Genomic DNA, 12,532 nt, shown 5'->3' with positions numbered 1-12,532 from the left:
ATTTTTTTCGTTTTTCTTTTAATCTCTGTCGGTTTTTCACTTTTTGACATTCATTTCTTGGTCTTCCTTTCTGCTGTAGTCATTCTGTCTTGGTTTGTGTCTTTATCCTGGCTTTTTGCATTGTCTTTCCACAGCTGTTTCAGTCTGCTGCCACTCTTTTGTTTCGTTTGTCCCTTGACTTCCTTCATCCTCCTCCCTATTGAGATCTTATTGAAGGCTAAGTTTTTGAAATCATTGTGTGTATTTGTAGGTATTGCTAGTTTTGGTGTAGATCTTTATCTTTTTGCATATAGCCTTGCCATGTGTGCCTTAGTGTGCTGCCCTCGGTTTTTAGTTTTTACCTTGACTTCCTTAATCTTCCTCCCTGGTTAAGTTTCTTTCTAAGTCGAAGGGTTTCCAGAGTGCCCTTGCTTTCTACATTGCGTTTCTGCAGCGGATTTACTTTGCTGCCATGGGTTAGAAGTTTTGCCCTTTACTTCCTTAATCTCCTTCCTTATTTTAATGTTTGTGTGAAGTGTGAGGATTTCAAATCTGGTTTTCTTCAAGAGTTTTGTGTCATTCCTTAGTACTTACTTGTATTGTTCTATATTTTTCCTTTGTTTCTTTAATCTCTGTCAGTTTTTCACTTTTTGACATTCACTTTTTGGTCTTCCTTTCTGTTGTAGACATTCTGTCTTGGTTTGTGAAACTCCCCCAGGCACCAGTACAGGCTGGGGCGGCCCTGCTGGAGAGCAGCTCTGCGGAGAGGGACCTGGGTGTCCTGGTGGACGACAGGCTGACCATGAGCCAGCAGCGTGCCCTGGCTGCCAAGAAGGCCAATGGCATCCTGGGGTGCATTAGCAGGAGTGTGGCCAGCAGGTCAAGGGAGGTTCTCCTTCCCCTCTACACCCTAGTTAGGCCTCATCTGGAGTGCTCTGTTCAGTTCTGGGCTCCCCAGTTCAAGAAAGATGAGGAGCTACTGGAGAGAGTCCAGAGGAGGGTTAGGAGGATGATGAGGGGACTGCAGCATCTCTCCTACGAGGAAAGGCTGAGGGAGCTGGGCTTGTTCAGCCTGGAGAAGAGAAGGCTGAGAGGGGACCTTAGAAATGCCTCTAAATATCTGCAGGGTGGGGGTCAGGAGGACAGGGCCCAACTCCGTTCAGTGGTGCCCAGCGATAGGACAAGGGGCAACGGGCACAAACTGGAGCAGAGGAAGCTCCAGCTGAACACGAGGAAGAACTTCTTGCCTCTGAGGGTGACAGAGCCCTGGCCCAGGCTGCCCAGGGAGGCTGTGGAGTCTCCTTCTCTGGAGATATTCCAGACCCGCCTGGACGTGATGCTGAGCAGCTTGCTCTGGGTGACCCTGCTTGGGCAGGGGGTTGGACTAGATGACCCACAGAGGTCCCTTCCAACCCCGAACATTCCGTGATTCCGTGACCCACAGAGGTCCCTTCCAACCCCCAAACATTCCGTGATTCCGTGACCCACAGAGGTCCCTTCCAACCCCGAACATTCCGTGATTCCGTGACTCACAGAGCGCCCTGGCAACCCCCAAACATTCCGTGGTTCCGTGGTTCAGTTGAGTGTGCAGGGAGCGTGCAGGGAGTGTGCAGAGAGGCCAGGCGTGCACAGGGAGCAAGTCGTGAGCGTGGAGCGTGAGCAGTGACCATGCAAGGAGCATGCGGTAAGTGTGCATTAAGCGTGCAGTGAGTGTGCAGACAGGCCAGGAGCGTGCAGGGAGCTTTCTACGATGGCACGACTGGTTGGGTAGAGGAGGGGAGAGCCGTGGGTGATGTCTGCCTCGACTTCAGCAAGGCTTTCGACACGGTCTCCCATCACATCCTCCTAGGGAAGCTCAGGCAGTGTGGGCTGGACGAGTGGTCGGTGAGGTGGATTGAGAACTGGCTGAATGGCAGAGTTCAGGGGGTTGTCATCAGCGGCGCTGAGTCTGGTTGGAGGCCGGTAACTAGCGGTGTGCCCCAGGGGTCAGCACTGGGCCCAGCCTTGTTTAACTTCTTCATCAGTGACCCGGATGAAGAGTTAGAGTGTACCCTCAGCAAGTTTGCTGATGACACCAAACTGGGAGGAGTGGTGGATACACCAGCAGGCTGTGCTGCCATTCAGCGAGACCTGGACAGGCTGGAGAGGTGGGCAGAGAGGAACCTGATGAGGTTCAACAAAGGCAAATGCAGGGTCCTGCCCCTGGGGAGGAACAACCCCAGGCACCAGTACAGGCTGGGGCGGCCCTGCTGGAGAGCAGCTCTGCGGAGAGGGACCTGGGTGTCCTGGTGGACGACAGGCTGACCATGAGCCAGCAGCGTGCCCTGGCTGCCAAGAAGGCCAGTGGCATCCTGGGGTGCATTAGCAGGAGTGTCGCTAATTGGGGCGCCCTCGTTAGCAGCGCTAATGTAGAGCAGGGCGCTGATTGCCCCGGCTGCGAGGGGGGCGGGATTTGGGGGGGCTTGGGGGGTTCCGACCCCCCCACTCTGGCCCCACCGGCACTTTGGGGGGGGGGGGGCACACCCGAACTGCGGGGAGGGGGGCGGAGCGTGACGCGGTGCCTGGGAGGGGCGGGGCACGGGGGGGCGGGGCGATGGCGGCTCGGGAGGGGGCGAGCAGCCAATAGGCGGTGCAGGCGGTGACGTCATGCGCAGCCATTGGCCAGGCGCCGCCGCTCGGCGTGTGCGTTCTGAGCCCGGGTCGGCGTCAAGCGATACGTGGGGTGGGGGGAGGGGAGGGGGGGGACACCCGCGCCGTGACAGGCTCCCACGGTGCCACCCAGCCGGGGTGGGGCCGGGGTGGGGGGGGCTGTGCTGTGACCCCCTGCCGCGCGCAGGCCTCGCGGCTGAGCACCGCCCCGCTCGTGACATGTGTGGGCTGTGGGGAGGGGGGAACCCGGGGGGTGTCTGTGGGGCTCCCCGCACCCCGCCTGGTGCAGCCAGGGGGGGGGCTGTGGGGGTCCCCGCTCCTGGGCGCAGCGTGGGGGGTGGGGTGGGGGTGTGTCACCGCGGGGGGGCGGTGTCACACGGCGGGGGCGGGGCGGGGGGGCGGAGCCGCCGCCATAAAGCTGCGGGGGGGGGGGCGGGGGCACGTCCCCTCCCGGCGGTGCGGAGCGATGCGGAGCGGAGCGGGCTGCGGTACCCCCGGCAGCGGCGGCTCTGCGGGGCCGGTGAGCGCCGGGGGGGTTTTGGGACCAGGGGGGTTCCGTGCGGGCCCCGTGCGGGCCACAGCCCCCTGACACCCGCCCCCCCCGGTCTCCTCTCTCCACAGGTCTCGGCGTACCCCCGGCCCCCCCCCGATGGCTCTGCCCGCCCCTCCGCATCCCTCCCCCCCCTCCCGGTTTATTTTCCTGTTTTTGTTGGTTGCTTGGTTGGGCTTTTTCCTACCCCGCACCCCTCCCTTGTTTCTCCCTTCCCCCCGCCCGCAGCAAGATGGTGCAGAAGGAATCTGAGATCCCCGGTTTCCACCGCTCCTTCAAGGTAAGGGGGTGCTCCCCGCCCCCGTGATGCTCCGGAGGGGGTAGGGGTTTGGGGTGCTCCGGGGGGGGATGGGAGGGTGCGGGGTTGGGGTGCGGGTCCGCGGCGGTTGGATCCCCTGCCCGGAGTGGGGGGGGGGGCACGGACACACATCAGCGACCTCCCCCTTCCCCCACCCCCCCGAGGAGAGAGGGGAGCGCCCAGGGTGATGCCACCCAACCCAGGCCGCAGGACCCCCATGTCCCGCCGGCCCGGTGGTCGGGGTGCTCCCCGAGGGGGGGTCAGACACCCCACACACCCCCCCCCCCCCACAGCAAGGCTTTGCTCACCCCGCTGCAGCTCCCACGGGTGTCCCCCGTGGGGTGGGTCAGCGGGTGGGCTGCATGTTCCCCCCCCCCCCCCCCCCAGCTGCACTCATTCACCGCACGTCTGCGAGCAGGGGGTGGGGGGCTGCCGGGCCCAGCCTGGGACCTGTTGTGCGAGGGCCAGATCCTGGCAGGGGGTCTGCAGCCAGGGCACCAGGACCCCCGTGCCTCCCGGTCACTGTCACGCGAGGGGGGTGCGAGGGGGGGGTCTGGGTCCCCCAAACGCTCTCGTCAGCCGGGCAACTTCGTGGGAGCTTTGTTTAGTTTGGCTCCTGGGGCTGAGAGGGATGCTGGGAGCTCACCCGAAACCTGCCCGGCTTATTTTAGCTGACACCTAATCCTGCTCTGAGGACTTCTGGCTGGGGTTTGGGCCCCCCCCTCCATCCCCCCCTCCATCCCCCCCTACGTTCCCCCACCCCGGGTGGTTGGGGACCAGGACGGGGGGGACACGGGGGACACCTCGGATGCGCTGCCGGAGCCGCCGCGCAGCGTCTGCCCTGTGTGTCCCATCCCCCAAACCTTTTGTGCGCCGGTGCTGCGGCAGCGGGCAGGGCCCCCTGTCCCCCGTGTACACCCCTGGTGCCCCCCCCCGGGAGGCCTCATCCTGCCCGTGGTGCAGGGACTTGGGCCCGAGCCGCTCATCCCCGCCATGACATGGGAGCCTTGGGGGGGGCTGGAGGGTGACACCGCACTCCGCAAACCCTGATACTGTCTTTTTTTAGGGGGGTAGGGGGGGAATCTGGCCAAACGCTGCGCAGGAGCGTTTTCAGGCATCAGGAGTGGTGCTTGGTTGGGGGGAGATGCTCGTGGCATCCCCGCACCGCGATGGGGACCCCCCGGCCCCCCGAGAGCCGCCCTGGCAGCAAACAGGCGCTTTCGGGCTGTTTCTGGCGGCGGTGGCCGGGGCTGGCTGCTCCCGCGCCGCACTGGGGCTGGCAGCCGGCCCGGGCACCGGGGCACCGGGGCGGGTTGGGGAACGCCGCCGGGAGCTGCTGCCTCCACCCAAACAGATTTCGTAACCCCGCGGAGGACGGGGCCCTTTTGCCTCGCGGCCGGGTGCCCCCGGCACTGCCCCGTCCCGCGGTGGGGTGGCTCGGGGGGGGCTGAAGTTCCCCATGTCCCCTTTGGGGTGCTGGGGGCGGAGGCGCTGGGTTTGGGGTGGGGGAGGCAGTGGTTCCCACACCCATCGCCCATGTGGGGTGCAGGGAGGGTTGGGAGCGGGGCCCGATCCTGCCAGGTCACAGGCATCACGCAGCCACGGGCACGGCGTTCACCGGAGCGGCGCTGAGTGGGCTCCGGCCCCCCCTGACCTTGCGAGGAGGTGGGAGGACGCGGTGCGGTGGCTCCGGAGCCCGTCCTGCCCTGTGGCTCTTCTTCCTCCCCCCCGGCTGTAGTTCAGGTCAGGGTGGATGTTCGGGGCTGGGTTGGTACGCGCAGCCCCAGTCCCTCTCATCATCGCCCGCGTGCCGGCCTGGGGCTGCTGGCACAGAGGCATGACCCCGCGGCAACATCCCCGGCAGGAGACGTGGTCAAACCCTTCCTCCTCCTCCTCCTCCTCCTCCTCTTCCTCCGGCTCTGCTGCATCCCTCTGGCAGCAGGGCCATGAGCCGGTGCCCTGCACGAGCAGAGCGTGTGCCAAGGCCAGCGGCGTGCCTGGACCGGGTGGGCGGCGGCGGCTGGTCCAGCGACTGCCGTCTCACTCGTGTTCTTGGCCCTTGCAGGAACAAAACCCCTTCGAGCTGGCGTTTGACCTGGAGCCCGTCTTCGAGTGCCCTGGACCTCGGGATGTCGGCCCTCTGCATTCCCCCGAAGGCGTTGAGGGGCTGTCCCAGGGGTGGCGATGCTGGGGGGAGCGCAGGGTGGCTGGGGGTGACTCAGGCCAGTGGCTTTGCTCCGGCGCAGATGTGCCTTTGAGTCAGCCCATCGACATCCCCAGCACCAAGAAAAGGAACAAGAAGCAGCACTGCAGAGCCACCGACAGCTTCTCTGGCAGGTTCGAAGGTGAGCGGGGCTGCCCAGGGACCCCAGGGGTCCCCCCCCGGGCTGCGGCAGGGCTGGGGCCCTCCTGGTGTCCCCAGGCTCGGGGACAGCCGTGGTGTCCCGTGCCGCGGTGGGGCCGGCAGCTCAGGCGCCCTCTCTCCTGCCAGATGTTTACTGGCTGCATGACGAGGTGCTGGGAGAAGGGGCCCAAGGCAGAGTCCAGTCCTGCGTTAACCTCGTCACCAACAAGGAGTACGCAGTGAAGGTAAAGCTCTGCGGCTTGGGGCTGCAGAGCCGGCTCCTGCCCACCCCCTGTCTCAGTTTCCCCTTCTGCCCTCCACATCCTGGGCTCCTGGCTCTCCTGGCTGTGCGGAGCTGGCACAGGACGACGGTTTCACGGGGTAGAGGGGATGGAGAGGGGCAGGAGCGGGGCAGGGCCAGGCCACGCAGGTGGCACGCTGTCCTCTGCCACCGCCCAGCTGCAGGACCTTGGTCAACCCCCTTAGCCACGCTCCTATCCCTGTAAATTAGGGCAGACACGAGATTAAATTAACGCTTGCGCCGCGTCTAGGGACTTGGGGCAAGCAGGGGCATGTGGTGCGGCAGGGTGGCCAGCCCCAGGGAGGTCTTCGTGCCCCCGCGAACAATGGAGGGGTCAGGGGGTGAGCCAGCTGCTTTTGGGGTTGGGGATGGTGGTGCCGCATCCCTGCACCCCACAGGCTCCCAGTCACGGCGTGGGGGGGCTGGGACAGGCCCTGTGTCCAAACGCAAGGGGCACTTGGCTTCCCCTGTTGCCCCGGGGTGCTTTTGGGTGCCCAAGGAGGGAAACTGAGGCAGGGGGAGGGCTGCATGGTGGTTGGGTGTTCAGTGTGCCCCAAAGGGCTGGGGGTCAGTGGGACCACCCAGCTCTCCCCCGTGGGTGGAGACCCCCTGCTCACCCCATGGCACGTCCACCAGGCACCCACTGTGCCAGCGCCCAGCGGGGCGAAGGGCCGTGCTCCGCTGCCGGGGCGGCTGCGCCGGGGCTCGGCCGCAGAGCTCGCCTTGGCTGCGGGCCCCGGGAGGGAGCGGCTTGGCCCCGCTGCCGGGAACAGCCTGTTCTGCTTCTTTAACCCCTTCGGGCATCCCCCGCCTGCCTCTGCCTGGCCCCGGGGGTCCCCAGCGCCGGGTGGGTTGGGGCGCGGTGGTTGCCGGCCCCGGTCCCTCCCCAGCAGCGGTGCCTCTCCCTGAGTCTCGCCCGCTTTGCCTTGCAGATCATCAAGAAGCACCAGTTCGACGTCTGCGGCGGGGTCTTACAGGAGGTGGCGATGCTGAATCTGTGCCAGGGACACAGGTACCGCAGGGCAGCCGCCGTCCCCATCCCCCACCGTGGGCACAGGGCGCGGGCTGAGACCGGGCTGGCGCTCGAGACACCCATGGGCGGCAGGCAGGCCGCCCTCCTGCGCGGCTCTCCCTCCGCGTGGCCTCGCCGGGAGCATCCCGAGGCGACGTGGAGCCGCTTGCCATGACGACGGGGCCACGACGGCCGAGTTGGAGCGGTGCCGAGGGGCGAGCCGAGCTGCCGCCGCGGCGTTTGCCGTCCCGCCGCAGAGAGCTGCTGAGCGGGGCTGTTTCTGGAGCGGGGCGAGCGAGCCAGGAGGGTCTGCGAGCAATTAGGGAGCGGGGCCCGGCGCTGGAAGCCCCTCTCCCCACTGGAATGTGGCCGGGGGCCCCAGCCGCGTGGTTTCAGTCGCTGGAAACCCGATTTTCTCCTCCGTTGGCCCTGCCCCGGGGAGCCGTGTGGGGTGGGGGTCTGCGGGGAGGGGGGGACCCCGCGATCTTTTTAGGGGGATGCCAGGCTGACACTGCTGTCCCCGCAGGAACATCCTGCAGCTGATCGAGTTCTTCGAGGAGGAGGAGAGGTTTTACCTGGTGCTTGAGAAGATGAGGGGAGGTGAGTGTGGTGCCGGGGCGGGGGGAGTGGGGGCGGCAGGAGCCCCCCCAACACCCACGAGCCCCCACTCCGCTCTCGCCCGGCCGCAGGCTCCATCCTGACCCACATCCAACAGAGAAGCCGCTTGAACGAGCTGGAGGCCAGCACGGTGGTGCGGGACATCGCCAGCGCCCTGCACTTTTTGCACAGCAGAGGTGAGCCGAGCCACTCCGGGGTGCAGCCGTGCCCCCCCCAGCCGGGGGGTGCTGCCCCCCCCTCCTGCCCAGGGAGCAGGGGCCGGTGCCGGCCGCGGGCGCGCAGGGTCAGGCCCGGCTGCATCGTGTTGTCGCGGTGCGGAGTCTGCTCCTCCGGTTTGGCCGGGACTCGGGGCCAGCAGCAATTTGTGCCCTTCGCCATGACGCGGGCGGTGATTTGGGGTGGGGAGGGAGGGGTCCCTGCGCCACCCCCAGACCTTCTGCTGTGGAAATCTTGGGGGGGGGGTGGGCAGGCTTTTCCACTCATCGCCTCTTCTCCCCCCTCCCAGGAATTGCTCACAGGGATCTAAAACCGGGAAATATTCTGTGCGAGCGCCTGGACCAGGTGAGCGGGGAGCAGGGGGTGGTGCCGGGGCTGGGGGGGCCCTGGTTCCCCGCGGGGGATGCTGCTGCGGCAGCTGGGGCGCGAACGCGGGGCTGAGGGTACCCGGGGGCTGCTGGGGGGGGTCACTGACCGCTGCTCCCCCCCTCCCCAGGTCTCCCCGGTGAAGATCTGTGACTTCGGCCTGGCAAGTGGCATCAAACTGAAGGGGAATTGCTCCCCCATTTCCACCCCGGAGCTGCTCTCGCCGGTAAGCGTGCAGACCATGGGGCAGGGGGGGTATAATGTCGATGGGGGGGGTGCTGGGGGAGGGGTGGGTGTTGTGGAATGTCCATGGAGGGGGGAATGTCCCTGGTGGGGCTCCCCCAGGCTTTGGGGCTGCGTGCAGCCCCCCGCTGCTCGTCGCTCCCGTCGCTGTGGGACCCCCCTCGGCGGCGGTGGGCGAGATGCGGTTCTGTAACGATGGGGGGGCCGGGCAGCGCAGGGGGGGCTGGCGCAGAGCCCGGGCTGCCGTGAGCCTTAGCAACAGCCGGCCCCGGCGGAGGCGGCTGTGCAGAGGCTGCGCTTTCGGGGAGAAGTGGGTCAGGCGAGGGGCTGGGGGGGCCACCGTGATCCCCCCCACTCCGGTTGTGTGTGAGAGGGGGCTGGGGCTGCTTGCGTGCGGTGCAGCCCCTGCAGGGTGGGCACCCCGAAAGCTTCTGGGGTGCCCCTGCGTTGCAAGGAGCTGTCTCACATTTGGGGGGGGGCACATACCAAGCCTGCCTCCCCCTGCAGAAATCCCTGCTCCCCTTATCACCAGCAGCAGGGCCCCCCCCCGCGCAGGTGTTGCCCTGTGCCCCGCTGTTTTCGGGGTGCTCACGGTGTTTCCAGGGTGCTCACGTGCTGGGGGGGGGCAGACCCTGGCCCACGCGGGGTGCCCAACAGCAGAGGGGGGGCCAAAACACCCCCCCCCTCGTTCCTCCGTGTTTCCCCTCCCCCAGGGGGAGGACCTGAATTTCTGAGGTGTCCCGAGTTTCCCGTTCTCAGCAGCGGGGGCAGAGGGGGGTGGGTGCTGTGGTCCCTGCCGGGTGGAAGCCCATGCAGGGTGCTGCGGGTTGGGCTTGCGTGGGTGTTTTTCTTCTTCTTGCGGTGGCATCAGCTGCCGAGGCCGGCGAGGCGTCTCGTTTGGAGGCCTCTCGTTATGTTACGGGGTGATTATCTGCTGGCTGCAGCTCTGCTCTCCCCTGGTCACGAGGCGGTGCGGGCTGCAGGTTGGGTCACGTGCGCTGGAAAGCCCCAGAGCCCTGGGAGCCGTGGGGGAACCATGGGGGAACGGGACCGCTGGCTCTCGCCTCGCATCAGCGTTAACTCCTCCGGCACCCGGATCCGGCGCCCGCTGCGGCGGCCCTGCCCGCGTCAGGCAGGGGAACAGGCAGAGCCGGCTCCGTCCCCGCCGCCCGCCCGCCATGTCCCGGGCGATGGGACGGACGCTGCCCCGCTGAGCCGGCCCGGTGGCGGCAGTGCTGGGGGGCAGTCTGGGGGGGTGTTGCACCCCTTTAGGGTTTTATTTTTTTCGGGGTGGCAGGGCTGTGACATCCCCCGCGTGGCGATGGGAAACCTGGCCGGGATGATCTGCCCTGCCAGGACCAAACCCGGGAAGCGGCCGTGTCTGCACCCTCATTTTGGAGGGGGTAGCCCCTTAGTTCTGGCAGACACCCCCCCGTCCCTGTCTCTCAGCTCTGCCCCATCGCTCCCCTGTCCTTTGGGGCTCACCCCTGCCTCTCCCCGCAGTGCGGCACCCCCGAGTACATGGCCCCGGAGGTGGTGGAAAATTTTTACAGGAACAAGAATGCGCCCACCTACGACAAGCGCTGCGACCTGTGGAGCCTGGGCGTCGTCCTGTACTTCATGCTGAGCGGGTACCCCCCCTTCGTGGGCCGCTGCAGCTCCAGCTGCGACTGGGACAACGGCCAGGCGTGCTACACCTGCGAGGTGCGTGGCGGACCCCGGCAGTGCCGAAACCCGCCGCTGGTTTGGCAGCACCCCTCCCAGCTCAGCCCCTTTTTTATTTACCCCCCCACCCAGGTGATGCTCTTGGAGAGCATCCAGGAAGGGAAGTACGAGTTTCCTGACAAGGACTGGGCGCACATCTCCTCTGGGGCCAAAGATCTCATTTCCAGGCTGCTGGTGACAGATGCCAAGAAGCGGCTCAGTGCGGCCCAGGTCCTGGAGCACCCCTGGGTGCAGGGGGTGAGTGCTGCTGCCCCCCCCTCCCCCCCTCCACTCCCCAATGCCGGGGTGGGGGGACACCCCATTGCGGGGTGCTTGGCTCTGACCTGGCTGCGTTTCGTTGCAGTGTGCCCTGGATAACACCCTGCTGACCCCCATCATCTTGCAGAGGTGAGCGTGGGTGGCCCTGGGGTGGGGGTGGGGGACACATTCCAGCCCCCCAAATCCTGGCTCCTCTCCCCAGTGAGCTGCTCTCAGCTCTGCTTGGCTGCAGCTCTCGCCATCTGGGCAGCGGTTGCAGCACGTGATTCGGGCTGGAGCCGTGTTTTTGGTGCCTGACCCATCTGGCGTGGCATGCGCGTGAGGGGACACCCCGATATTTGCCCCCCAACCTCCCTCCAGCCCCCCGCATCCCACCCTGAGCCGCTTTCTCCCCGCAGGAAGAGCAGTGCCAAAGAGCTCACCTCCTTCGCCGCAGAGGCCGTCGCCGTCAGCCGCCAGCTGACATGGTGCGACAAGGATGAGGAAGAGGAGGCGGAGGAGGAAGCACGGCCCGTCACCATCAGTGCTACCTCATGGGCCATGCAGCTCTACCCCCTCCTGAGTCCAAGCTGGTGGTCAAGCAGCGGCAGAAGTGCAACCTGGTCAAGGCGGTGGCTGCTGGGCAGCACCTGGTAGCCCCCGTGGTCGTGGTGGCTGACCAAGCGTGAGCTGCACCCCTCGGACCTGCTGTACCCCACGTCCCCCCCATTCTCCTTCTTTCTTCCCTCCCCCCCCAGCCACCACCATTTCTGGCTAGTGACAAGATCAGGACTCGTCCCTGTGGCTGGTTTCCAGGGTTTTGCTGATCTTGTAGGTCTGGGGTTGGGAGGGTTTCTTGAAGATCTGTTTTTTAAGGTATTAAATCATTAAGGTTGCTTCACCTAGGACATCTGACTGACACACGGACTTTTGTTTCCCCGACTCTTGGTTTCTCCTCTGAGATTTTTTCCTCCCTCCCTGACACCAAAGGACTCTTTGTATCCGCGGCCGCTTTGCCGAGTTCAGCTCATTTCATGCTGTGAACAAAAGGCCCTCGGTCGCGTTTTCGACAACGGGAGTTGCGTTTTAACCTCGTCCCTCCCTTCGGAGCTGCGGGTCTTTCTCCGATGTTGGGGTCGATCCCACAAACCCCCCCTCCCGGGGGTCTGGGAGGCATCTCCCGGGCGCAGGGACCCCCGCCGTCCCGTGCTCGGGGGCATCCGCGGCTGCGCTTCGAGGGGCTGCGGCGGGCAGGGAGCAGCTCGGGCCGGGGAGAGACGGTGCCAGCGAGGGAGCAGCTCCCCGTCCCACTGAGCCGCCCTCTCTCCTCGGCAGCCTGCTTTCAGAGTAAGCTGTTCACCCCTTTTTTTTCTTTTTTTTTTTTTTTTTAATTGTTTTTAAACTGCTAGCTGTGCTTTTCTGCAGGGCATGGAGAAATGTCTTCCTTTCCCCCCGCGCTCCGGCCGGCGGCTCCCCGGGGGTAAGGTCAGAGCCGGGGGGATGCTCAGGCGCCTGGGGCCGTGCGTTGCACCCCTGTTTGTGGAGGGGGGGGCTCACCAGTGGCTGGTGGAGGTGCAGGGCAGGATGAGGTCTCCAGGGCGGCTGGAGCAGCCAGAAAATATTACCCCTGCGGGAATAGCGGGGTGCTCTGTGGGAAGGGAAGGACCCCCCTTTAAAGAGCACTGGGACTCGTTGCAGGGCAGTGTGACCTGGCATGGCTTTGGGCTGTCCCCGAGGCTGCCGTGGCCGGAGGGTCTGGGGGTGCCGAGGGTGCCGAGTGCCCCAGGATGTGCCGGTGGGCGAGCGGCCGGGCTGGTGGCAGCACCCGAGGGCCACGGCACTGGGGAGCAGCTTGGGAAGGGCTCGGGATGCGGGGCCGGAGGGTTTGGGGTCGCGGCGGCAGTGCAGTGTGGGACGGGTGGCTGGGGAGAGCTGGGCATGCGTGTTCATGTGTGTGCATCTGTGTTCATGTGTGTTCATGCATGGAGTCACGC

At 65.7% G+C, this 12,532-nt stretch overlaps 1 protein-coding gene across 1 annotated transcript; it reads left to right on the top strand.

Annotated features, from left to right (window-relative positions):
• Positions 1-3,410: 3,410 nt before the first annotated feature.
• Positions 3,411-11,258, top strand: LOC142359394 (MAP kinase-interacting serine/threonine-protein kinase 2-like). Its single transcript, XM_075412015.1, is given in 14 exon segments — positions 3,411-3,458; positions 5,542-5,580; positions 5,674-5,821; positions 5,968-6,065; positions 7,054-7,133; positions 7,660-7,733; positions 7,823-7,927; positions 8,257-8,312; positions 8,464-8,559; positions 10,080-10,280; positions 10,374-10,538; positions 10,645-10,688; positions 10,958-11,106; positions 11,109-11,258. Coding segments are annotated over 14 exon segments (1,422 nt in total). The 3' UTR covers positions 11,228-11,258.
• The last annotated feature ends 1,274 nt before the right edge of the window (positions 11,259-12,532 follow it).

The sequence above is a fragment of the Opisthocomus hoazin genome, unplaced genomic scaffold, assembly GCF_030867145.1.
Source record: "Opisthocomus hoazin isolate bOpiHoa1 unplaced genomic scaffold, bOpiHoa1.hap1 HAP1_SCAFFOLD_90, whole genome shotgun sequence".
Classification (NCBI taxonomy): domain Eukaryota; kingdom Metazoa; phylum Chordata; class Aves; order Opisthocomiformes; family Opisthocomidae; genus Opisthocomus; species Opisthocomus hoazin.
The sequence above is the reverse complement of the archived record's forward strand: the minus strand, read 5'-3'. Positions and strand labels throughout refer to the sequence as shown.